This window comes from Podarcis melisellensis (assembly GCF_964234715.1).
Source record: "Podarcis melisellensis genome assembly, chromosome: 1".
NCBI classification, from domain to species: domain Eukaryota; kingdom Metazoa; phylum Chordata; class Lepidosauria; order Squamata; family Lacertidae; genus Podarcis; species Podarcis melisellensis.
In genome coordinates, this window is record NC_138528.1 from 84839488 (window position 1) to 84866597 (window position 27110).

The 27110-nt window shown below is 46.0% G+C and overlaps 1 protein-coding gene across 2 annotated transcripts; it reads right to left on the minus strand.

Moving 5' to 3' along the window:
- Positions 1–112: 112 nt before the first annotated feature.
- IHH (Indian hedgehog signaling molecule) lies at positions 113–25697 on the minus strand. Of its 2 annotated transcripts, none has more exons than XM_081920597.1 (3): positions 24480–25697; positions 10176–10437; positions 113–2275 (listed from the first exon to the last, which is right to left on the minus strand). In XM_081920597.1, the coding sequence occupies exons 1-3, from the start codon at positions 24783–24785 to the stop codon at positions 1626–1628; spliced, it is 1218 nt and encodes a 405-aa protein (XP_081776723.1). In that variant the 5' UTR covers positions 24786–25697; the 3' UTR covers positions 113–1625. The 2 variants fall into 2 exon arrangements, with proteins under 2 accessions (XP_081776723.1, XP_081776724.1); XM_081920598.1 differs by lacking the exon at positions 24480–25697 and adding an exon at positions 11792–13112.
- Positions 25698–27110: the final 1413 nt, after the last annotated feature.

The following is a 27110-nucleotide window of genomic DNA, read 5'->3' on the forward strand; positions in this document are numbered from 1 at the left end:
TAGAATATATTCTTCTTCAGTACCTTCAGGAAGCAAAGGATGGTTTTACAAAAGGTAACTGAATCCATCTCTCCTGCACCTCCATTTCTCCTCCCATGTCCCAGTTTGCTCTCCAGAAGGACAGTCAATATGTCCTACTTTGCAGAGGACAGCCTTCTGTTTGTAGGGGTGGCAAAGGACAGTCCTTTATTTCAAGGGCTGCCTACTGTGAATCTGGATTAAAAAGAAAGAATCCTAAGAAAGGAGAGCAGCAGAGGAGTGGGGAGGCTTGAAGATGCCCATCTACAGTTATCACCTGGAAACAGCACACAACATTCACTAGGTCACTGTCTTAACTGCTATGAAGGGATGTGTCTTTCTATTTAAATAACAAGTTGTTATTTCTAAATTTGCAACTACATATAAATTAGTCTATGCAAATCAATGGTTTTGATGATGCATTTCCTGGGGGGTGGGGGGGATTGTGTAAATGTCTATCCTACCCTTTAGGTGATTTCCTTTCAAGATTACTTTACATGGGTTAACATCCTTAGTTAAACTGTTCTAGCCTCCTTTTGATGAGCGTTCAATACTTAAAGCACATTGATAAGGCACATTTCTCTCCCCTATGCAAACCCCTGTTCTTTCAGTGCATGGTTATTGCTAGTAGCAGATGGCATGGTGGGGTGGCGGTGTTCACTTGACCTCCTGTCAGTCGGATCTACTGGTTACTGTGAGGTAGAGGGGTGAAGTGACAACACTGATGCAAATGCACTGGGAGAAACACAAATTTGTCTGGCTCAACCTTACTACTGCCTTGCCCCTGAGCTACCTCCTGGTAAGTGGCCGCAATGCAACCAACTGGAGGTCAGGTGCAAGCTGCCAGTGTCCACTACTGATTATAGGTGGAGTGATTCTTTACTGGATCTGAGAATGAAATGAGGCATTATAAGTATTCCAGGCTTAAATTCACCTGATCCAGAGAAGACGGTGTGATTTTATAAACAACCTTCACTTTCTACTGTCTCTTTCCTCATCATAACTCGTGCCTACCTCTCCACGTCAGGGCTGGTGGACTACCTCTTGTCCCACACACAAGCCCAGTTGACTGGCAGCTGGAAAGAGCATCGGAAGAGTCCCATATGTCTTCCTTACAGCTACTTTGCCTGCCGCAGTGCTGGGAGGAGCACCACATGGATGTCTGCTGAGAGAAAGTGTCCTGCAGGCCCCCCATACTCAGCCCTCCCAGATACCTTCTTGTAGCAGCCCACCCCTCCAACTTCCCCAGTCTGCATATTGAGATGCAGGATTTCCTTCCCCTCATTCATTCACCCCAGGCTTCCAGGCCTCCACTCACTACCTGCATCCACCTGGTTAACTCCCCCTCTATCAGAGGTTCCTGAACCAAAATAGCAGCATACAACCCTGTCATTGGGCATCCCCTTCTGTAACCTGCCAAAAAGGGGGCAACTCAGATAGAGGTCAAAACCTCTCTTTGGCCCTTATGCCTGGGAAAGGGTATAGGGAGCCAGTGGCCTCACCTTTTCCCCACATTCAGGATTCTGGCTACCATGCAGTCCCTCCCTATAACCACAGGAGGTGACACCTGGTTTCTCCCTCTTTAAGGGGCACCTGATGACGTCGTCTCATCTCTCAAACTGTGCTGTGGCCAATGGGTGGAAGCTGTTCGAAGCCAGGAGCATTCGGCCTAGGCGATAGAGAAGTGCAGGGTACCAATGAACGCCTTCTGGTTGAGTCTGCTCACCCCCTGCCAGGCTGCGAAAGAGTCGAAGGGGCCAAAAGGCCAGCTGGGCCAGGTGCTGCTCCTGCACCAAAGCAAAACAAGATGCTACCACTCCATCCACCACCACCGTCCCATGGCGAGTGAGGGGGGCATAGGCCCCAATATCCATCTGCACTGAGGCTGCTGCTACCCTGGCTGGTCTTAGCTCACTCCCATCTGTCACCAGCACATATTGGCCTGGGTGTACCAGGCTGGCAAAAATAGCCTTCATGGGTGCAGTGGCATTCTCCCCCACAAAAAGGAGGTGTGCTGCAGTGAGGGCAAGGCGGCGGGGTGGATCCCGCGTCTCAATGACGTGGAAAGCAGTCCGTGCCGATGATGCCTTGTCCAGAAATGCCAGGAATTCACTGTATATGGGACGGCCTTGCTCATCCATGGCTTGGACCCGCTGCCCAGGCCTCAGTGCCCACACTGGAATCTTGGTCCCGCTTTCTAGAGTTGCCAGTGCCTGGGCTGGGAAACAGCCTCCTGTCTTTGCCGCTGCTGAATGCTCTAGACAAAGAGAGGGAGAGGGAGAAACAAATAGAGAGACCAGCCCAGTTACTAGAGGGAGGGAGATTTGATTAAGGTGCAAATAAGTAAACACAAATGAAATTTGGTAAGATTTAGATGGGCTATGGGTGGTTGTGATGAGGCTAAGTTTTGTTATGGGGGCCTTTCAACTGGAATCAAGTGGCCTCTGTTTTGTAGGTTGGTGGAGTTCATATAGACTACTGTTCATACAGACTACTGTTCATATGAACAGTATAGTTCATATAGACTACTGATTAATTCATCTAGCAGGGGAGTTGGGAAACTTTGCAGTCCAAGGACCACATTCCTTTCTAAGAAACCCTTTTGGGGGGGCCACATGCCAGTGGTGAGTGGGACCAAAGACAGTGAATGTAAATTTCACCTTTGTACAGCAGGTTAGCTTCTACACATACCCCTTCCTACACTCCATCCAGGGCAGAAGTTTAATTGGAGTTCAATGACACATTTCAGCCATTCAGGAACACTCAAAGAGGAGAAAGGGGTGTGCTGAGGAGAGTTTCTAGTACCAGATAGGGAGGATGGAGGGCCTGATATATGATGTCACATGCACAACAGCACATTCATCATTCATCTGAAATAGCCTTTCCCATCTGATTGCTCTCCAGAGATTTTGGACTGCAACACCCATCAGCACCAGCCAGCATGGCCAATGGTCAGGGATTATAGAAGTTGTAGTCAATCAACATCTGGAGAGCTACAGGTTGGGAAAGGCTGATCTTGATTAACCAACACCTAGGATCCAATGGTCTTATTGAGTATATCTACACAACTGATTTACACCAGCTAAATAAAAAACATTGGTTAATGGTCATGTCTTCCTCAAGTATGCTGGGAATTGTGTGGTAAGGGTGCTAGCAGGCAACCCCTATTTCTGTTTTCTCCTTCCAATTATATTTTGAATGAATGAATAATGCACACTCTCAAACATCAACAACAAATATTCTACCACATCTTTTACACAGTATAACAAAGATAGCAAAAACTATATTTGTTATACTTGGGAGGAAGTGATCATGCTCTCCTGGGTTGGAAGATACAGAGGCAAGGGAAAACTGAGTGTAGTCAGACACACACTCTGGACTTTAAGAAGGCCAATTTTGAAAAGCTGAAGGAGCTACTGGGTGTGATCACGTGGTCAGAAATGCTTGGTGAGAAGGGAGTCCAAGAAGGATGGAAGTTTTTAAAAGGAGAAATATTGGAGGCCCAAATGCAGACAATACCAACAAGAATGAAAAGTGGGAGGCATCTAAAAAAAACCAGTGTGGCTGCATAAGGAGCTTACAGATGAACTGAGAGTTAAGAAGGGCATGTATAAGAAATGGAAGAAAGGGGAAATCACAAAGGAGGAGTATACATGAGTAGCCAACAGTTGCAGATGGAAAGTCAGGCTGGCTAAAGCTCAGAATGAGCTCAGGCTTGCAAGAGAGGTTAAAAATACTAAAAGGTTTATTCAGCTATGTCTGAAGTAAGAGGAATAACAAGCAAGTGGTGGGTCCTCTGCGTGGGGAACACAGAGAAATGCTATTGGGTGAAAGAGAAAAGGTGGAACTACTCAACACCTACTTTGCCTCTGTCTTCACTCAAAAGTAAAGTGATGCCCGACCTGGTGATAACAGAATAAATGATGTAAGGAGGGAGCTGCAGCCCAAAATATGAAAAGAGGTAGTAAGGGAACACCTAGCTACTTTAAATGAATTAAAATTTCCAGAGCCTGATGAACTGCAACCAAGGGTACTAAAGGAGCTTGTGGATGTAATTTCAGAGCCTTTGTCTATTATCTTTGAGATTTCTTGGAGAACAGGTGAGGTCCCTACAGACTGGAGGCCGGCAAATATTATCCCCATCTTCAAAAAGGGGGGAAAGGAATAGCCAGGCAGCTAGCGACCAGTGAGCTTGACATCGATACCAGGGAAGGTCCTAGAACAGATAATTCAACAGTCGATCTGAGAGCATTTAGAAAAGGCTGTGATTACTAAGACCCAGCATGGTTTTCTTAAAAATAAGTCATGCCAGACCAATCTGATTTCTTTTTTTGATGTAATTACAAACTTGGTGGATCAGGGAAATGTTATGGACATAGTGTATTTTGATTTCAGTAAGGCTTTTGACAATGTCCCCCAAGATATTCTTGCGAGAAAACTGGTAAAATGTGGGTTGAAAAAGGTAACTGTTAGGTGGATTTGTAGCTGGTTGACTGACCAAACTCAAAGAGTACTCATTAATAGTTCCTTGTCATACTGGAAAAACATGACAAGTGGGGTGCTGCAGGGTTCTGTCCCGGCCCCATTGTTGTTCAACATTTTTATAAATGACTTGATTGAACGAATTGAGGGGATGCTCATCAAATTTGCATATGACACCAAACTGAGAGGGGTAGCTAATGGCACAGAAGACAGAATCAGAATTAAAAATGACCGTAACAGATTGGAGAACTGGGTGCAAGCTAACAAAATGAATTTCAATAGGGACAAATGTATGGTTCTGCACTTAGGCAGGAAGAACCAGATACACAAATATAGGATGGGGGTCATCTGGCTTACTAGCAGTACATGTGAAAAGCATCTATGGGTCTTGGTGGACCCAAGCTTAACATGAGTCAACAGATTGATGCATCAGCACAAAAGCTAATATTCTAGGCTGTATCAACAGAAGTATAGTGTCCAGATCAAGGGAAGTAATAGTACCACTCTATTCTGCCTTACCTCCCTGCTCACTCCGTCTGAAGCAATAATTTGCTCTCCACTTGCAAATGCAGACACTCAGAACTGGCTTGCACTGACTGTAATTCCAAGTGGACACACTTGGAAAACTGTGTCCAATTCTGGGCACCACAATTTAAGAAGGATGTGGACAAGCTGGAACATGTGCAGAGGAGGGCAACCAAGATGATCAAGGGTCTGGAAACTAAGCCTTATGAGGAGCGCTTGAAGGAGTTGGGTATGTTTAGCCTGGAAAAGAGGAGACTGAAAGGAGATATGATAGCCATCTTCAAATATCTTAAGGGCTGTCACATGGAAAAGAGAGCATGCTTGTTTTCTCCTGCTCTGGAGGGTAGGACTCGAACCAATAGCTTCAAGTTGCAAGAAAGAAGGTTCTGACTAAACATTCGGAAAAACTTTCTGACAGTAAGAGCTGTTCAGCAGCGGAACAGACTCCCAAAAGAGGTGGTAGGACTCTCCTTCCACGGAGGTTTTTAAACAGAGATTGGATGGTCATCTGTCATGGATGCTTTAGCTGCTGCATTGCAGGGGTTTGGACTTGATGACCCTTGTGGACCCTTCCAGCTCTAAGATTCTGTGATTCAATGATTCTCTAACTGCTTTACAGGTTTGGCAAATAAATAAATCTGCCTCGGTCTACTTCCTCAGACTACTTGTAGTGCTTCTTTGGTTAAGATCTGTATTTACTATTTGGCTTCTGCTTGGAAGTAGAAAAGGTGGGAAATTAATGACATGTAAAGCAAGAAACCATTCTTTAGCCATCAGCCTTCAGTGAAAGGGTAGGAAAAGCCACCCTCTAAAAATGGGTGGGTTCAACAGCCAATTAAGAGCATCAGAATAGATCTGCTCAGCCTGAGAAACAAGGACCACAATAAGAAGAAATACTTACTTTTCAAAAAGGCAGCTATGGCTTCTGAAGCTCACATAACCCAGCAAACAATCAGAAAGCTGGTAAAGCACACATAGTTTATAAATAGTACTGATTTAAATTTCTTTAAAACTTAACAGAAGCCCTGCTGGATGAGGCTAAGGGCCCATCTAATTCAGTATCCTGCTCTCACAGTATCCCATGGAAAACAAAAAATAATAATAAATAATACGGCCTTGGTCCTGTATACCTGAAGGAGCGTCTCCACCCTCATCGTTCAGTCCGGACACTGAGATCCAGTGCCGAGGGCCTTCTGGTAGTTCCCTCATTGCGAGAAGTGAGGTTATAGGGAACCAGACAGAGGGCCTTCTCGGTCGTGGCACCTGCCCTGTGGAACGCCCTCCCTTCAGATGTGAAGGAAATAAGCAGCTATCTTATCTTTAAAAGACATCTGAAGGCAGCCCTGTTTAGGGAAGTTTTTAATAATTAATGCTGAATTGTTTTTAACACTCGATTGGAAGCTGCCCAGAGTGGCTGGGGAAATTCAGCCAGATGGGTGGGGTATAAATATTATTATTATTATTATTATTATTATTATTATTATTATTATTATTATTATCTGCTAGCAGGACCTCCATACAACAGTGCAATGATGGCAATATAAAGCATATTGTATCATGTGTGTGTTATGCAGCATTGACTTCCCTCCAGCTAGTTCTTCAGATCCCTAAGATGAAAGGAGAGCCTCCCCAAGGTAGCAGAGAATATGTCCCGTTCTCTCTAGGCACTTTTCATGTCCAACTTCCTTGTACTTAACAAAAACAGTACTCTTTTCCTCCAGTTCTTAGTTGGTTGTTTTTCAGTAATGATTCTAAACAGTTCTTTTTTCAGGAAGCACTCAAGGGTATACAGTATCAGTAGCCCCCACCCACCCCTGTTAAAAGTGTAGCGCTTACTGTAACAACTTCATGGTGAGCACTGGCATCTTTTTTTCCCTTAAAAAAAGCACTGATTCTAAAACGAACAAACAGCCACCCACAGCCTTGCAGAAGAGGGCCAAGAGGGCAATGCCTTTCTTTCTCCTATTCACTTCACCATTTGCAAGAATGGGGGTCCCTGTCTACAAGGAGCAGCCAACACAGCCCCAAGCTCACCTTTGGATCTGGCATGCAACTGACTTGTTAGATAATCTCAGTTTTGTGCAACATCTGCTGCTATTGTAGGTCAGATTTAACCACATGCAAACAGATGTTGGTATGTAGAGAGCAATGGAGTTGGTATGGCAGAGCAACTCAGAGAGTGAGCTGCTATAGGCATGTTCTCCCTTTCATTCTTTCTCTCTCATAGTCCCATGTGTGCAATAAGTAAATAATAAAACAGTCTACCGTACTCATATAATTCATTTGAAACCAATTGCTATGTCTATATGAAATGCTAAAAGTTGTCACCATGTGGGAAGAAGACACTTAAAAATGGAGAGTTTAGCAGATGCCATGCCATAGTCATGCATCTGCATATCTCCATTGTTCAGTCTTGGATCACAGATGATATAGTCATGGCCAAGTGACGAAGGGTGCCCTTTTGAGCATACCATATGTCAATTGAAACAGTAAAAATCAATACACAATGTATCTTCATTGTTTGGGAAGGGTCACAGCTCAGTGAAAGAGCACATGCTTAGGTCCCAGGTTCAATCTCCAGCATTTCCAGGTAGAACTGGAAAATATTCCTGTCTGAAACCCTGAAGAGCTGCTGCCAGTTAGTTTAGATAATACTGAGTGGTCTGACATTGAAAAAGGCAGCTTCCTCTGTTCTTATGACCTGCTTGCTACATGGATGATACAGTCAAGAAGGTGCTCCTGGTACCATGAGCAAGACTGTGCCATCTCTGTGAAGTCCAAACAATGAAGATACATAGAGGTGCAATGAAAGAATCCCCTTCCAGAGTCTGATAAGTGCTTTACAGGAGACATTTTTGTGAATGTTCAGTTAATTGGCATTCATCCATGGAAGAGAAATCAAATGAACATTTGAGGCAGTGTAGGATGTATGTTCATTAAAAGATATATCAGTTTAAGCCTTATAGGTAAAAATACACTGAGCCTGTTCTAAAAGAGGGTTTTGTGGTTTTTTTTTGCTATGGGATCAGATTCAGTGGCTATGGCCAAGCTAGTGTGCAACCTGGAGGGATTGTAGTGGTAGTTGTTGTTAGTTTGGTTTCAACCCAAGTCTCCAGGAAAAGGGCAAGTTTAAATATAAAAAGCTAGTATAGCTCGTTTTTTTAAAAGGAGGTAAGACTTACAGAAGCCAAGTGGATGAAGAGATTGGGGGAGGGCAGAGGACAGACAGACCAGGCCACACAAATGGTACAAAAATAAAGGCCATTTATTAAGGTACTTATGGCAGGCCAGCTGCCCTGAATACACACCATTTCCAGACACTTAAAAGTCCTCCATTAAACCAGTGTTTGCGTCTCTCACACTTTATCTTACACAGGCCAGGACATTCCTTCTGTACTCAGTATGTTCCACTGCATCAGGAGTGACCAGCCCAAAGCCCTCCAGATGCAGCTGGACTACAACTCCCATCAATGCTCATTATTGGTCTTGCTGGCTGGGGCTGATGAGTGCTAGAGTCCAAATACCTGGCAGGCCACAGGTTAGCCACCCTGGCACTATACATTAGCCCTACCCACCATCCATCAGCCTGAAATACTGGAGCAATGCCTCCCTTCCAGAATAGCCTATACCCAAGTGCTTGTCTCCACCTGTAGTAAAACCTGCACCCAGGATAAACTCTCTAGTGTTGGTTCACGCTCATCCTTTTTGCCCCACCCAGTCTCCATCAAAGCTGTTGCCAACCCTCCAGCATCCAGTGCTTTCCCTGCAAGATTGTGCTGCTCCTCTAGTCATTTACTACCAAGACAGTTTCCCAGTCTTTGGCACTTTGTAGTGTTGCAACATCCTTTTGGAAGCATGGGCACCCAGAAGCAGACACAGCATCCCAGGAATGTGTGCAGTATCAAAGAGACAAATCAAAAGTGTTTTCCTACTCCTGCTTGTGGAGCTCAGAGGAAATGGACAGTCTGTAGAGCTCCACAGTCAAGATGCCCAGCCTGGAGGTGGCAGGCCACAGTACCCAGTGCAACCATTTGAAGAATTATGCATAATTTTTTATATCCACCGCACTTAGACCTAACTTGCAGCTTTGTAGATTTCAAGGCTTTGGGGACCCAAAGTCCAAAGGGACAAAAAGTGCTTGTTTCTTAGCCACTTGGCTGGCACAGCTACTTCCTGGAGAGTATAAAGTGGCACAGTCCATATTGGTGCCAGAGGGGAGAAGGTTGTGCTCCACTCTGGCTGAGCCAGTCTCTTTCTCCAGCGCTGATCCCTCCTGGTGTGCTGCAGTCAGGTAGGTGGAGACTCGGCTGTTGGATCAGGCAGTATAAGCTCAAGGCAGGGCAAAGGCACTTCCTTCCCATCAACCAGAGACCCTGTGGGTCTGGAAAGGGCCGGAACACCAGCAGCTCATGCTAATGGTCAAAGGATAGGAACAAGATGCCACAGTCAAAGTGTGGTACTCTGGCCAACAGGGGGAGAACCTCAGCACCTAATCCCAACAAACAAGTCAGGCCCCTACTGTCCTTAATATACCTAGGGCTGGACCAAACCTTTTGCTGCCCACTGCTTGTAGAAATCTAAATTTTTTTCTGGATGAGAGGATGTGCAGCTCAGATGAAAAATATTAGCCAGGTGTTCAACTGGGAGAGTATTTGCAGGGAAATATTTCCTGTGGCTTTAACAACCAGATCTTAGAGCAGGTGTGCTTGGTCCTAGCCCAGTGAGGGAGACACTCGGGGGGAACTAAGCCAAACCAAGATTAGCTAACACTAACATAAGGGATGCAGGCATGGAAGAATATCTGTGGTTCACCAGCTATTGCTGGACTACAACTCCCATTATCCCTGATCATTGGCCATGCTGGTTGTGGCTGGAGGGAGTTTGAGTTCAACAATACTGGTAGGTCCACAGGTTCCCCAGTTCTGATGAACAGTAAGAATGGAGTACAGCATTGCTACTGTTATCCCACGGTGACCCACACAAGCAAAAATGTGCTCTTCAACCTTATAACTTACCCACTCCACCTTCCATTACCCCAAACCTTTCTTCAATTGTGCCTATCTCCCTTATTCATGATTCACAGATACTCTCCCACTACCTCCCCCATTCCTGCCAATCTCCCTCAATCCCATCTCAAAACTGGTGCTTACCAGATTTGACAGAGCAGTGAATATGAGCCTTAGATTCATAGTAGACCCAGTCGAAGCCAGCCTCAACAGCTAAACGTGCCAGCATCCCATACTTGTTGCGGTCACGGTCAGAGGTGGTGATGTCAACAGCACGGCCTTCATAGTGCAGCGATTCCTCTGAGTGGTGCCCATCTTCATCCCAGCCCTCTGTCACACGCAGCTTTACCCCTGGCCACTGGTTCATTACCGAGATGGCCAGAGAGTTTAGGCGATCCTTGCAGCGCTATGGGAAGTGGATGAAAAGTGACAGAATAGAAATAGATTAGCATCATGCACCTACACATAGAGGAGAGCATTACCTGGAAGTACAAAACTTGGATTAGATTGGGGTGGCCATGTGTCGTTCTTGACAAAGGACAATCCTTTCCTTGAAAGGGTGGCAGAGAATAGTGATAGTAATACTGTAATAATAGTAATAGCAGTACTAGTAGTAAATTATTATTATTATTATTATTATTATTATTATTATTATTATTATTAATAATAATAATAATAATAATAATAATAATAATAATAATACTTTTATTATTATACGCTGCCCATCTGGCTGGGTTTCCCCAGCCACTCTGGGTGGCTTACAGAATATATAAAACATCAAACATTAAAAACTTCCCGATACAGGGCTGCCTTCAGATGTTTTCTAAAAGTTATGTAGTTCTTAATCTCCTGAACATCTGAAGGAAGGGCATTCCACAGGGAGGGCACCACAGTGAGGGAACCACCGGAAGACCCTTGGAGGAGGACCTTAGTGTCCGGGCTGGATGATGGGGGTGGAGACGCTCCTTCAGGTATACTGAAAATCTGTTTTTGTTTTGTTTTGCAATGTGTAAATGGGTAGCCTAGATTAAATTCCCCACCATATCAAGCATTGCTTAGCCACAGTCCAGAACATTTACCACCCGGGAAACAAAGAGCCACACCTGGGTCAACACACATGCAGCCAAATGATGTGATAACATCCTGACATGGTAGCAATTCAGTCCACTACTAGATGTTAAAGTCACTTTGCTTTTCAAAATGTATTCTACATTCTTGTTAAACCCCTCTCTAATAATAATAATAATAATAATAATAATAATAATAATAATAATTATAATTATAATAATAATAATTTTATATACAACCCTTTATCAAAAGATCCTAGGGTGGTGTACAACATTAAGAACACATTTTATAGAGCATAACAATAAAAACCTAATAAAAAGCACAATAATAGACAGCATAATAATAAAATAATCATAATAACAGCCACTCCCCCAGCTTTAACAGACCACAGATTATTTAATGGACAAAGGCCATATAATGATGATGCCAGGCAAGCCTCTCTGGGGAGAGCATTCCACAGATTGGGGGCCACCACAGAAAAAAGACTCATTCTTGTGTTGCCACCCTCCGAACCTCTCAGGGAGTGAGGACATAGATCCTTGGATGACAAATGCAGGGTCCAGGTTGGTTTGTATGGGGAGAGGCTGTCCTTAGGTATTGAGGTCTTGAGCTGTGTAAGGCTTTATAGATCAAAATCAGCACTTTGATTGGGTTCAGAAGCTAATTGGGGATAATAATAAAAACCACCTTACATCAAGGGCACTGGCTCCTGGGGGCCAAGGCACTGGGGCCCCCCCAATCTCTTTCTTAGGGGTCCAGACCCCTTCAATGTTCAGAGGGCCCCACATGTGATGTACTGACGTAGCATGACATTGTGTGTGTGTCATCAGGACATAAAGACATCATGTCATAAAGATGTGACATAAAGATGTTGTGTTGGGCCCCTTCAATCCTCCAGAGAAGGCGGTACCTCTCCCTTACATAGAGACATAATGGTCCCTCTAGATTGTCAGGATTTTGCAGGAGGGATTCAAGCACATACTGGGAATTTAGGTGTGTCCAGTTAAGGTGGATTAAAAGTCTCCAGTGCACAACAAATTCTCCTTAAAAAAAGACTTTCTGCAATTTGGAAAATGATTGGAGAATGCATTGAAAAGTGTGGGATAAACTAATGACTAACAAGATGTGTAAACACTCCAAAGTAGATCAGGATGGGTACAAGATGGGAGATGATTACCATATAACTGCCCTGTAAACAAATCAGAATGAAAGCTCATTAAAGACTAGTCATACTGTAGTCTAATCTCTGTGTAAAGCAAGTCAGGGTGAAAGTTCAAGAATCAGGTAATCTGGAGGGGCCCAGTTTCTCAGATCAGCTCTTGTTCCTGCACCAGTAACATGGGTTCACCCACACCACTTTTTAAAATGCATAAGAGAACTTTTGGCAAAGTTAGAGAGATGTTGTATGCTTGTGCACAGAGTTGCAGGATTTGTAGATAGACCTCAATTATTTTTGTAGCATCCCCACGCCATTAAGTTTTTTCTAGGTATCAGGAACTCATTATTAATATATAGATATACACACCATATGGGCATGTCATGCTCTATTGCTGCTGTCCATACTGAACAATATTAAATTCATTGCTTTACTGTCCTATTTTCCCTCCATGCCCTATTCCTGAACCTCACTGATTTGGCTTACAAGTAAATGAATCACGAAATATGTCACTTGTGACTAAAGTCCTGCACAGACCTAAAAGCTTACATTAACCCTGGGATACCTGCACAGGCAATTCTGAGAGCAGCCAAACTGAGTTTCTTGCAGGATGCCGATTGATTGGTAATGACCCAGGTGATCACATGTACATTGGTGCTGTCAGGGCAGGACTTTGAGGCAGAGCTCCAGTGCCCCTTTCATCAGAACAAGCAGAAGTCCCCCCATCCTGAATACAGCAGTGCTGGTTTCCCACAACTGAAATAAAACGAAATAAAACACATTTCCATCTAATGAGGGTGTGTGCATGTGCTAAGTTCAGAGTCAGAAATGTCCTAAAACACCACTTCACTCATGCTGCAATACAGTGGTGCCTCGCAAGACGAAATTAATCCGTTCCGTGAGGCTCTTCGTCTAGCGGTTTTTTCGTCTTGCGAAGCAAGCCCATTGACAGCTTAGCGGATTAGCGCTACAGCTGTCAAGCGGCTTCCAGCGATCAGCTGTTAAGCGGCTTATCAGCGGAACAGCTGATAAGCGGCTTAGCGGCTTAAGAAAAGGGCGAAAAAAGCAAAAAAAACCCGCGGGGGGATGCAAGATTTTTTCCGTCTTGCGAAGCAACCCCATAGGGGAATTCGTTTTGCGAAGCGCCTCCAAAACGGAAAACCCTTTCGTCTAGCGGGTTTTTCGTCTTGCGAGGCGTTCGTCTTGCGGGGCACCACTGTATTCACACACACAGTGGTACCTCGAATTACATACGCTTCAGGTTACAGACTCCACTAACCCGGAAATATTACCTTGGGTTAAGAACTTTGCTTCAGGATGAGAACAGAAATCATGCAGCAGCAGCAGCAGGAGGAGGCCCCATTAGCTAAAGTGGTGCTTCAGCTTAAGAACAGTTTCAGGTTAAGAACAGACCTCCAGAACGAATTAAGTTCTTAACCCGAGGTACTACTGTATTTCATGAAATCCTGGAACATCACAACAGAGAAGCAGTCCCACATTGGAATGTGTGGTTTTGTGTGTGGAAAAAGAGGGGAGAATCATCCCAAACTGCAAAAAGACAGCAAAGCCCTTCCATGTGTGACCTTGGAATGTGGCCAACAATCTGCAAGGATAAAAGGCCTGACCCTCCCACTCCTTAGGTCACGTTTCACTCAGCCTTGAGAAGAGGGCAAAGAGCAATGCAGCAGCAGCACAAGGGTGAGGCAAAAAACCTGCCCCTGCATTCAGAGGAAAGGTCATATATGGCCAGGGCTGGCCTTTGTCCCTAGTAAAACAGGGCAGGCACAAAGGGCTATCCCAGTTTCTACAACCACACACACCACTGTTTGTTCTGGACCTCAAGAGATAAGGAGCTACAGAAGGCAACACACAGTGTTTTATATATGAGAGAGATTTATTTATTTCCTTAAAATACCATAGGAAAGGTGAGGGTTGCATAGTTTGGGGTTACATAATTGGGATCTCATCCCCATCTCTGGCTCACTTTTCCTTGTAACAACAGTTAACAAACCACTCCAAATCATCTTAACTTTGCATACTGTAGAAACAAACAAGCTGATGAGTCTCTTGGTAAATCTGGCTGCATCAGGTTTTGTGGGATTATTATTATTTATTTTATTTTATTCAATTTCTTACCCACCCTTCACCATATGGTTCCTGGGTGGAGTACAGCAATGCTTTTTTAAAAAATAAAGTACAATATTAAAACCAGTTTAAAACAAATGTTAAACTGCAGACCAAGAATAAGGACTAGCTCTAGACAGAACACCATGTTAAAATGCTAACTCCTGAGTTAGTGAATCCAAATACACGGGCTGTTCCTCTCATCAAAATAACTCCTCTTAATACAGCCTTCAGACAAGACTTTGTTTGTTATTCCTCACAGTCAGCTGCACAGGGAATAGCCATTGTACCCATCACCTTCACCTCACATTCATACTCTTCCAGGCTATATCATTTACCCAGAGCAATGGGAGAGCTCATGGGAGAATTACATAGGGAATCCCAGGTTACATATTCTTCTGCATTGGGAATAAATTCAGAATTGATTCACATATATGCTAATTCCAGCTGTAGCCAGAAGGTGTCAGCGTAGAGCTGCAACAGGAGAGCCGATTGTCACAAGGCAGGTACTTTAATTCATTGACCACAAGGCAAGTTCTAAAGAAACACCTCTGATGCCCAGATATAGGAACAGATACTCTCAGAAAGAATCCCCAACATTTGATGCTGAGGCTGCTGTACCATGGTGAAATATGAGCTGCAATGAAGGGTTTGGAGAAAGCAGCAGAAGAGGAAAGGGTCAAACTATAGTAGCTATGTAAGCCTCAGTGCCCAATCAATTCTCCCAAGGCTAACAGCATAGGGGCTACATGTTGAGCAGTAAAAAAGTGGGATTTTGTTAACAAGGTGCTAGATATTTGGTGAAGCACATAACATGTCTGCCCTTCCCACCATCCAAGGAGATAATCATAAATTGTAAATATAAATACAGGGCACATTTTCAGACTGCTGCTATTTTCTGGTGGGATTCAACCACATATTGACAAATTCAGGCAGCACAATTATACCTGATTGGCAGCTCTTGTGTAACAAGCCCATTTTCTCCAAAGACTGCACTTTTTGCAATAAGGGAAGTTACAGAAATGCACTGGGGGATGTGAGATAGTACTTGCTTTGATGCAACATCATTCAGCCTCATTAATGTTGTCTAATTTCTCTGCAAACAAATCAGGCTGAATGCTCAGAAAACAGCACATGGAGCGGTACATGCTCACATATGAAAGGGATGAGGTTCTCCTCATTTCTTGCCTCATTTATTGAGTCCAATTCATCAGTAAAAGGACAAAATTCAGCAAGCCCTGCTTCCAACACTATACCCACATATATTCAGCCACAAATATTCTCCAGGGTTCCCTCTCCACACCCTTAGAATGGAAGCCACATTCCAGCGCATGCAGTCAGTGATGCTATGAAGAAGTTGTCCATGGTGAAAGGTGGGGATAGGAACTATATTTACTAATCATTTGGCAATACCAGCACTGTCCATTTGCTCCTTATCCAGAAAATGTAACCTACAGGAGTGGCTAACCTGTGGCCTTGCAAACATTGTTGGATTCTAACATCTATTAGCCCCAGCCAACAATCCCAATGGTCAGGGGTAATGGGGTTCACAGTCCAGCTGCTGCAGGTTAGCCTTCTCTGATTTATATTATAGTGGACAGATCTACAGTACACTTTAGAGAAGAGCTGGTAAGTGTTAGTGTGGTATAGAGCCTAGAAAACAAGGAATACCTGGGGTTCAAATCCCCATTCAGTAATGAAACTCACTGGATGACTAGTCATTATCTCTCAGTCTTAACCTACTTCTCGGGGTTATTGTGAGGATAACAGGGATGAGGGAGAGAACTACATATACCACTTTGAGATCCTTGGAGGAAGAGTTGGGTTTTAAAAATTAGCAAATAAGCCTTAATGGCAAGGTAAAGAAATGGCAAGTGGCAAGCAAGGGCAGGAACTACATTGTTTCTGTTTTATACAGCACTGTACACATTGCTTGTGCTAAATAAAGGTTAAATACAACCCACAGTATTAAGTAGGCAGAGCTGGAAGTTTCTGCAGCTCAACTTCTTGGAGAGGACCAGGGCTCTGCTAGCAGGCCTTGGATAGACAGGGGGAATTTACCCAGCCTGCATATTTCTGTGCTGCTCAGAAAAGTATCCACTGTTGTACAAATTGATACCAGCTCCACTAAGTTGCTGACAACTTTTGGTCTGGAAAGCAAAGAATGGCACTTATTCCTGCAGGAGCACTGAGCAGTGAATAGACATCATGGGGACCATGAAAGCCACCTCCAGGAGGGACAGTTGCTTGAGGTGCTTGGAAGATCAATTGTCTTGGTAGAGTCAGAGGATGATGGCTAGAGCTGAGCACTAGACCCTAGAACTAGTACTCTTTCCCCTATCAGTTTGAGAGGGGGAAAGACCAGCAGCAGCTCACAAACGAATACCAGCAGCCTGTTTATAAGCATTCATGATGCTTTGTGCTAATGATGGTACTGTATTGGGGCTGTTGTCCCACTTTCAATAATGTATGCACTTGCAAAGGTTTTGGGGTGGACGTACTACTTTGTTTCCAGCCAATCTATATCCTGTAACCTTTTGATGGAATTCTATAACTTTCTATACCATTGGTGTTCTGGGTTTGGTGGCTTCTTCTTTTTCTGCCTGCTTTTCTTGTGCTACTGTGCAACAGTACCCCGCCCAGATGGCAATAATGCAATCATATTGAGGGAGCATCACAGAACATCTAATAAAGCAGAATGATGTGTGAACAGTTCAGTATAAATCCACCACTAATGCAATATTATTGCATGAATCACATGTTGCAGAATACACCCACAAACCTCCCTACCTCCGCCCATGCATGCACGCTCCAATCTGGAGGAGCCCAGAGGATGTTGGCCTGGCCTAACTTAAGCTCCCTGCAGATCATGGAGAGGGTTGGTTCAGAGAGCAAGGAGAAGGAAGCTGGGGCTGGGGGGCGGTGATGGGTGGAGAAGAGGTGAGGCAATTATTCCTGGGCCTTATCTCCACCTCTGAGCTCAGGCACCAGAAGCAAACAGAGACTGACATTCTTGAGAAAGATGGAGTGATAAGGACATGTGGGCGGGATCCTGTTGCCCAGGAATATGCAGACCCTTGGACTTGATGAAACTCAAGTCAAGAGCAATAAGAAACCAGCAATGGGGGTGGGGGTGGAGAGGTAAGGAGGGGCTGAACAAGAGCACCCCTCATGCTCAGGTGATACATTTTGAACCTCACATCATGCCTCAGACGCTATGCCTTCAGCATGCCTGCCTGCTCTGGAGAGAAGGTGGGGATGCTGACAAAAGTCCAAGTATTATCAGGTTAGCTTGTTGCTGTAAACATACACAAACATCATTCGGTTTCAGGTTCCCTCATCCCTAACCACTGATCATGCTGCCTGGGACAGATGGGAGATGGAATCCATCTTCTGACGGGCCAAAGGTGGTTCTTCCCTGAACTATAACATGCTAAGTGATACTTCTAGCAGAGTCTCTTGAATGGGGAGCCCTTGTTGAAAGCCACATAGATCCCAAGCCCTGTTAATAGAGGCAATGCATGATTTTATGTTATGATTGTTCAGCCAGATAATCCATCCCTATGCCTAGTCAAGCTGCCATGTGCAACACCAGTGAACCTCTTTGGTTTTGCCTACTCTGTCAAACTCTCTGTATTTTAACCAGTGACAGACCCCACCCCCATGCCCCTAGGGTGGGTGAGAGCACTGACCCAGCAGACCTCCAGCTGCATCCCAGAGGCTTTAGGAGACTCACCTGCACCATAACCCTGACTTGTGGCAGGCAGGGTGGCAGACCAGGAGGGGGAAATAGCTCTTTATCTGCATTCCTGGAGCCCACAGGCATTTCTCCGGTGATACTGAAAGAGTCCTACATAACTTCCGGCTCCACAGTACCCATCCCCCAACTATCACCATCCCAGGTTCCAGCTCCAACGGGCAAGACTTGTGGAATTTACAAGAGGGAATAGTCCCCTGTGTAAGCATCTCAGTCATGCTTGTGTCAACATCTTCACAATGCTCAGCACTCACCTTGCTCAAATATCCTTCCAGCAACCCTGGCCAGCAGGGGAAACTGAGGCATGGGGGAGGGGGGAAATAAGCCCCATTCAGCATCTTGGTGTCAGAACCGAAACCTGCAGGTTCTTGCAACTATGTCATTTAGGGAGGTGTTAGGAGCACCCCCTCCCTATTTCCCCTGTCTTTCAGAACACAGGGCTCTGTACAGAGCAGTAGCCACGTCTCATTGGGTCTATACTCCAAGAGGCTGTTCTAAAACATTCAGTGGGCCTAGATCTTTCTGACATCCCCTGTCACTCCAGAGGTCTAATCTACTACAACCAGTCTATTGTACTTCTTCCCCTACCCCACCACAAAAAAAGAATAGCTGGCCAAAAGTAGCTGGACCCTAGCAATTCACCTCCCAGGCCTCCCTCCCAGCCTTTCTTCCCACTATGCATTGGTTATCTCAGACTATTGTCAAAACTGAGGCTTTAATCAAGGGTTGAGGAACCTGTGGCCCTCCAAATGTTGCTGGTCTACAACAACATCTGCAGGGGGCACAGGTTCCCCATCCCTGCTTTAAACGTTAGGAGTTTGTTTGTTTTTCATTTACCACATCTGTAATGTAAAACTTCCACTTGGCTAAAATGGACATCCATACAAACAAACAAACAAACAAACAAACAAACAAACAAACACTACAGGGCTTTTTTTAAGGGTCCAATATGAAAACGCTCCCCGACCTGGGGACAGAAGGCAGATTGTTTTCCCCAGTCCTTCCTATTCTAGATTTAGTATATAACCCTATTTGGGGCCACCATCTCCTCAAAACAGGCTAAATGGAGAATCCGGATGGTTTTTAAAACAAAGATTAGACTCTGAATAGTTTGCTTTTTAAGAATTAGCTTTGATGTTACAGTATGCTTAGAAGGTGGCCTAGTGAACTCTAGGCTGCCTATAGACAGTCAGATTCTTTGCTTCCAACTTAATAAGCAGGATCACTTTGCTATAACAATCCCCCAAGACAGATTCTATCCCAGTTATGTTAACTGGAAAGCTAGGGCATCCTTTTCAAAATGTCCCAAACATAAGGATCAGCCTACCAATTTCCCCCACAACTACTTCCCCCAGGTCAATTCCCCACAGACGTTAGCCAGAGGTAAAGCAGTGGGCAGGCAATGAGGTAAAGCTAAACACCTCCCTCCTGCCTACTAATTCTCCCCTGCATAACCTCCTTCCCCTTCACATGGTAAACATAGGATTGGAAAAACCATGCTTCCTGTGCAATAATGTCATTCCAATCTCCATCTGAGTTAGCATACTCAGGATCCTGCTCCACATTGTGTTACGTGATTCTTGGGTAAACACATTATAACAAACTTTTTTACCCTAGGACTTATAAGTGAAGCAGAGGCTCTTGGGAAGGGGAGGGTGTGATGTTTCTGAACAGGTATCACTTGCGTATTAATTCTACTGGCACTTTCAAGGAAGGAAATCCCACTGAAGTTACTGAAACTTATTTCCAAGTAAACACATTTCAAATTGGACTCCAAAGACTAAAATGAATCTCCATATTTTTTATTTTTAAATAATTTTAATAAATTCTTAGTTTTCAAAAATACGTGCATTGTGTCTTTTTTCAAATTGTGTTTTCTACAAATCAGTTTAATTTGCTGTGAGACATTAATGTTGCATGCAGTATTAGGTTGGGAAGAAAAGAGGTGGAAAGAGGGGAAGGGTGGGCATTGTGCATGGGGTGGGGATGCTTCTATTCTTCCATGTAGTGTATGTGTGGGATTTTGTGTCAGCATCACTTGTGTGGGTTCTCTTTCTATTCACTTGTAATATTTCTTTGGTAGTGAGAGAGGTTGGGGGTAGCCTAGGGTGTGATTAGTTGTCTTTTGTTGGCTGTAGTGAAATTTGTTTGTGTGTGAGAGGGGGTGGATTTTTGGTTCTGGTTAGCCATATTGATTTGTATGCTGTCAGTGGATTCTTGTTGTTGTCTTGTTCGACTATGTATGTGATAAAGGGGAACCATACTCTTCTATTCCATGCATCTTCTTCTATTTGTCCCCATGTCAGTAATGGATCCCCATATTTAGCTTGGAAAGGGATTTTCCCTTCCCATAGTCAGAGACTGGCTGGGGACTAAAAGAGTCCCGTTTCAGCTTTTGCTGTAGCTGCATGTGACATGCTGAGCCTGCTAGGCATGTTTTACAGGGCTCTAGCTCAGTGGTGGAGTATCTGCTTTGCATTCAGAAGGTCCCAGATTAAAACCCCAGCATCTCCAAGTAGGAGTGAGCCTCTCCCATTTGAAAATCTGGAGAGCCAGTGCCAGCTGGTGTGAACAATATTGAGCTAGATGCACCAATGGTCTGATTTGATGTAAGGCAGCTTCCTATGTATGCTTATCCCTAGTCCCATAGGCTTTTCTGGCATGGCATACTTGAATCCCTCCTGCTCTATGGCTATAACAGCATAGGAGCCAACTCCTAGGGGCTGTAGGGGCTTCAGCTGCCACAATAAAATATTTGAGGGGGCTGGGCCCCCACAAAGTTTATAAGCATTCCCATTCAAATGGTGTGTGTGCACTGTGTCATGTGACTGATTATGTGGGGCGGGCTTACCTGGGCCCCACAATATTTTATTCGAGTTGGCACCGCTGTATCACAGTAATTGCCAATGTGGTGCCCTGCAGATTTTTCAGACTACGACTCCCATCATGTTATGCTGGCTGGGTTTGAGGAGAGTTGCAGTCCAAAATATCTGGAGGGTAACAGGCTGACGAAGACTGCTCTGCCATGTCATCTGATACTGAACTGCATTTTTCTTATATTGTTGGGTTTAACTGAGTGTCAATAGCATCTGAAGAGCATAATAAATAACCCACTACCCTCTAGCCTGGCATTCTGTTTTCTGACATGACGAAACCAGCACAATATTCCTAGGTGGTTCATAGCAGAGCATGTCCTCAGAGCTTTCACTATCCCTTGTTAATCTCTATCATTTGATATGCAAAGTGGGCAGCAGCCTCTGAAAATGAATGTTAAAACTTTTGACTGTTGGAGCCAACCACCACCTTTGATGTTTTCATCTAAGCCAGGAGTGGACAGAAGGCTGATCATGATTAACCAATGCAATGGCACAGGTAATTGGACTTAACAGCCTAACAGCCCATCCACTCATTAGATGGTAATGTGCATTGTTTCACTTGCTTCAGAATGTGATAAATCAACCCCAACATATTTGGAGCCATCCTGCTTATTCTCCCAAGTGGGGCCACAGACTTCAGCCCCCAAGTCCTGCCCCTGTTGACACAGCTGCACCAGTTTCTGGTGATCCACCTAGTATATGCTGGCTGCAAGGATTCTTACAAAGGATGTTGGACAAGATGGACTTTGGTCAAAGCCAGCAAGACATTTTTAATGTTTGTTTGTTTACATATTTAAATATTTATATCCTGCCCATCACACCACAAGTTATGTGAAGGGAGCCTGAGTACAGTATGCAACTTAGATCACATTTGTAGAATACAAGAATTATGTTCTTTCTTTTTTAAGTAGACCACTCAAGACTGATCTATTTTTTAAAAAGCTTGGGACATGGTGGTGTCTGCCTGTTGCAGAGTAGATCAAATTAGGTCACAATTAAAGATACATTGATTGTTCTTTTTATTTATTTAAATAATGCTATTAAAACCAAGTGGCAAAGGTCATCTTCAAGATATGGCATTCCTGTCAGTTGAGACATCCAGAATATAGCCTCCCTATCCTAAAATCCAGTTTTTGGGATTGATTGTACCCACAAAGCACTTATCCATGCCTAACCACTTGCCCAAGTGCCAATATTGGGTACTGCTTCCCTACCTATCACACTTTGGGTGCAATCCTATGTATACTTACATGGGAGCAAGCTGTACTGAACTTAGTGGGATGTAGTTATGGCAAGATGAGCGCTGCAACCCCAGAGTCGTCTGCGACTGGACCTAATGGACAGGGGTCCCTTTACCTTTACCTTTCCACACTAAAGCTGCAGCCCTTAACACGCTTTCTAGGATGTAAATCCCATTGAACACAGTGGAATTTACTTTTGGGCAAAGCAACATAGAATGGAACTGTGGGGCTACAATCATCAGTCTACTTGAATAGCTGCCAGGTCCCCTTTGTGGAGAATGGGCCAAAACAGAACTCTTGGTAAACCCAGTCTTAGGGGAAAAACCATAGTAAAGGGGCATTGGAGAGAAGCCAAAATAGTTTCCAATAGGGAATGTGCTGCTTGAATTAGATGTTAGGGAAATGCTTTCTGCAGTGATGGGGAGGACAAACAGCAGGTCAGGGGGCACATATGCCCACCCTTGCTGCCTTGTAAGGTCAAATATGTGCAACCACTGGAGGTAGGTATCAAAGTATTGCCCCCCCAGACAGGTTGTTTTTGCTAACAGGCAGGTGCCTTGCTATCACAACCTACTCTCTATGCAAACAAGCTATAATTGGACAGTGGCTATAGAGCTGGACCTACATCAGAAATCGGGATCCAGTGGCTCTCCAGATGTTGTTGGACTCCTACATACAGCAGTCCCAGTCTGCATGACCAATGCCTAGGGATATTGGGAATTATGGTCCCCCAACCATACATGAACAGATCCCTGTATGAAATCCTCTCAGCCACAAAGCTCCACTGGGTAACCTTGCTTGCACTGTACTTTTCAGCCTAGACTATCTCACAGAATTGTTCAGTCTATAATAAGAAATATATTGCAAATCTGTGCTATGGTGATCACCTCTATGGAAAAGGGTGTGGGGAAGAATAAAGTTCATAATAATAATGATTCTTAATGCACTTCAACTATCATTTTCCTCCACATTACAATATGTGTTTCCATATTTCAATTTATGCTGGTGCCTGATGAGACATCTCATTTCTTGAAAGAAATTGAGAGCAGGGATGAGAGAGGGAGGGAGAGAAATGAAAGGATTTAATGCTGTCTGTGAAACTAAGCAGGCAGGCAATCATTCAATCAATCAATCAATCAATCCCCAAACACCTCAATTTCTCCCCATCACCATCCTACCAACCCTTCAAAGTCCTGGGCGCCTCTGCCGGATTGGGACCATGCACACATAGAACTTCATTTGTGGCAATCCTTTGTGTAACCTCTCCAAGGGAAATGCAAAGGGTAATGACACAAGAACTGGCCTTCACAGTGGTGGCTCCTTGATTGTGGAATGTTTTTCCCAGGGAGCCTGAGGGAGGCAAACCTGACATCTTGACTAGCTGTTTTGGGCACCAGGTAAAAATCATGTATATTCACCCAGGCCTTGGGAGTTTAATTTCCTGAACATGTTTTTAAGTGGGGTGGGATGGTGTTGGATTTGCTCATCTATGCATGTTATTTTATGTTTTTATTCTTGTTTTATATCTATTTTGTTTTTTAAAGTTGCTTTGAGTTCATCCCCCCCCCCCCGAAAAACGCAACCAATATATATAATCAATAATAACAAGAAGTTGTCGCGGAACGCATCCGCCCTCACAACACCTAAAGAAGGGTGATTTTTCCCGTGCTACTGCTACCGATGCCAAGCGGATAAAAGGATCTGGCATTGATTATGCATCATCGCCCCTAAACTTTCATCAGGGTTTCCACCGGCAATGAGAGTCTAATAACTTTCCAGGTCTGGATTGGGGAGCAGGAAAGTGATCGGAACCCGGAGCTGACTTCCAAAAAGCCATTCCAAAGGTCCCGGTAATCTCTCCATGCTTCCACGGCCCGTAGCTACGCTTTGCTTTCCTCGAAAGCCGGCGAAACCCACAGGACTGGATATGGAGGTGGCAGCAAACAGGTGGCCAGAGCCCACACGGAGTGAGCAGGTGCCCTGGAGAAGGGAAGACGAGCCGCGAAGGATTCCTTCCCTTTTTCCGAAGGGCTCGCCGGCCACTTGGCACAGAGCAGCTCGGCGGAGCGCAGAGCGCGGCGCCGTGTTTAGCTTAGCCACGGCAGAGGGCACGTGGGTTCGGGTTCTAGCGTGCCGCTCAGGTAGACTCGAATGGAGAAGGCAAGGCAGCGAAAGCGAGCGAAGTCGAGAGACGCGGCTGGAGCAGGGGCTGGGGTTGGTGCCTACCTGGGTCATGAGGCGATCGGCGCCCGTGTTCTCCTCGTCCTTGAAAATGATGTCCGGGTTGTAGTTGGGCGTGAGCTCCTTGAAGCGCTCGGAGTTGCGGGCGATCTTGCCTTCGTACCTGCCGCTGGCGCCCAGCGTCTTCTCGGGCACATTGGGGCTGAACTGCTTGTAGGCGAGCGGGATGAGCTTCCTGGGCGGGCGGCGGCGGCTGCCTACCACTCGGCCCGGCCCGCAGCCGCGCACCGGCGGCGCTAGCAAGAGCAGAGCGCAGCCGCTCAGCAGGAGCAGGAGCCGCGCCGCCTTCATGGCTCCGACGACGACGAGCGGGCGCTCAGCAGCAGGAGGAACTGCAGCAGCGGCGGTGGTGGCGGCGGCGGCGGCAGCAGCCGGGCAGCCCCGGGCAGCGAGCAGCGGCAGCGTCCATGCGGCGAGCGGGGCAGGTGCGCTGATGGGCCGCTCTGAGCCGGCCCGCTCCGGCCGCCACCAATAAATAGCGCGGGCCCCGTTTGTTTTGGCTGCCGCGGTTAAATCGCCGCCGCGCTCTAGCGGTCAGCGCCGCCGCCGGAGCTGCTGCTCTAGCTGCCGCTGCCTCTGCTCGCGGCGCACGAGTGAGCGACAGAGAGGGGAAATTGAAGAGATCCGGGATCGGGGACCGCCAGGACCGCACCCAACCCGTGGCCGGCCCTCCCTCTCCCTCTTTCCTTCGCCTCCTCCCCGCGGAACCTGCCTGCCTGCCACTACCAGGGCCCGACGACGGGGAGGGGGGGCAGGAGCCCGACCCACCCCCGCGCCTCGCTCACCTGCTGTCATCGGGGGAGGCATACGCCACGGCAAACAGGGCCGCCCCTTCTCCCCCTCCCGCCTGGCGCCCAGTCCCAACTCCACGTGCGCCACGAAGAGGGGCCAAAAGGCTGCGGGCCGAGGCACACGCTTACTTGGGAGTAAAGCCCACTTCTGTTAGTGTCAGTTCGGTCGCCGGAAAAAAGCCCCCACCAAGTGCAGGATCGGTCTGCAAATGCCATTCTCCAAACCAACACAGTCCCAGGCTGCCACAATTGGCGCCAGTTCTGGCTGGGGGAGTTAAAACGGGTGCCCAACCCGCTCTCATATCCCTGGCTGGGATTACAAAAAAATAAAGAGGACAGAGAGTTAGGGGCGGGTGCCCTCAGCTCCTCAAAGCTGCTTCCCCTGCTGATCCCTTAATGCCCCCCCCCCGCCAATTTACCCCCATCTCCGCCGCCCCGTGTTGTGTTTGCCTTGGGGTGTCCCCGCCTGGCTCGCGTGCCCGACTCCCTGGGTTCCGACGGGGAGGGGGGAAGTTAAGCTGGTTGAAGTTTAACCACCACCTCCTGGGGCCCTATTGTTCGGCAGGAGGCCCGATATTTCCACAGCGACTCGTAGGATCTGATTAACCGGCTGAGACAACAATGCCGCCTGGGCCGGGCTTCCCCTTGCAGCTGCCAGCGGGCAAAGTCAACACAACGCCCGGGAGCGCAGCCTGGAGACATAGGAGCCAACTCCTAGGGGTCGACGGGCGGGGCTTACCTGCCCCCCAAATTTAATTCAAGTTGGCACCTCTGTCTGGAGAGGAGCGAGGGCTTTCTTATTCAGTCCCGGGGCCGTGTGCCTAGCTTCAGAGCGCATGCAAAGTGATAGGGAGGAAGGGAGTAAGTGAGCGTGAACCCGAGCATGTGAAAAGTTCTTTTCGGATTCTCTCTCATAATCGAGAAGTCAGAGGCAGACTTGTGCTTCAGAGCTTGGGGAGAAGAGAGTTCCCAAAACATACTGAAGAGCTTCGGCTTGATCGATTTTCTTTTATATAATAAATGGACTTCCCGGAGGTCTGCCCTCCTCTGGACTCTGTTGCTCCTCTCCTTTAATTCATCCATCCAGCCATGGGCGTAGCCAGGATTTTTTTTTTTTGGGGGGGGAGGACTTTGTTAACGGGGGAGCAGGACCGACGTGATTGGTCAGTTAATTAAGTATTTCTATTGTTTTACTTGATCTGAGGCTGCTGCCCCCCTGCTCCCCCTTGGCTACGCCCATGCATCCAGCTCTCTGCCACTTCTCTGCACTACCCAGTTTTTCCTTACCAACCTGACATTGCACTGGTCAGGGGTCATTCCAGTTGTAGTCCAACTGGATCTAGAAGGTGCCCGTCTTAACTACCAATGCAAAAGAGTGTATGTGAAGGACCCCTCAGACATACCTTGATGGGACCCCGAATGGGCTACCCATAACCTCTAGTAACGCCCGCTCCCTCCTTTCACAATCAGAACACCTGCCCATTATCCATCTGCCACCTACTTACTGCTTTCTGTCCTACCTACCACTGATGCATTTAGGTCCATTTTAGTACCTGGACCAATAGATTTCGCTTTTTCAACCCATAGTAAGACATCCCTTCCTGGTCCTTTTGCTGAGTGGGGTCCTGGATTTGCTCTGATGGCACCACCTCGACCTACACCCACCTGGGTTACATTCTATCACCAGGCTCCCTATATGAGAGAGAGAGCGAGCGAACCAGCTACAGCCATACTGAGCTGTACGGGAAGCTTTTCCTGGGGATGCCTTTTCCTGGGCTGGGCCTTCTTACCAGTGTTTGCAACCCATCCGGTGACCCTAAACCAA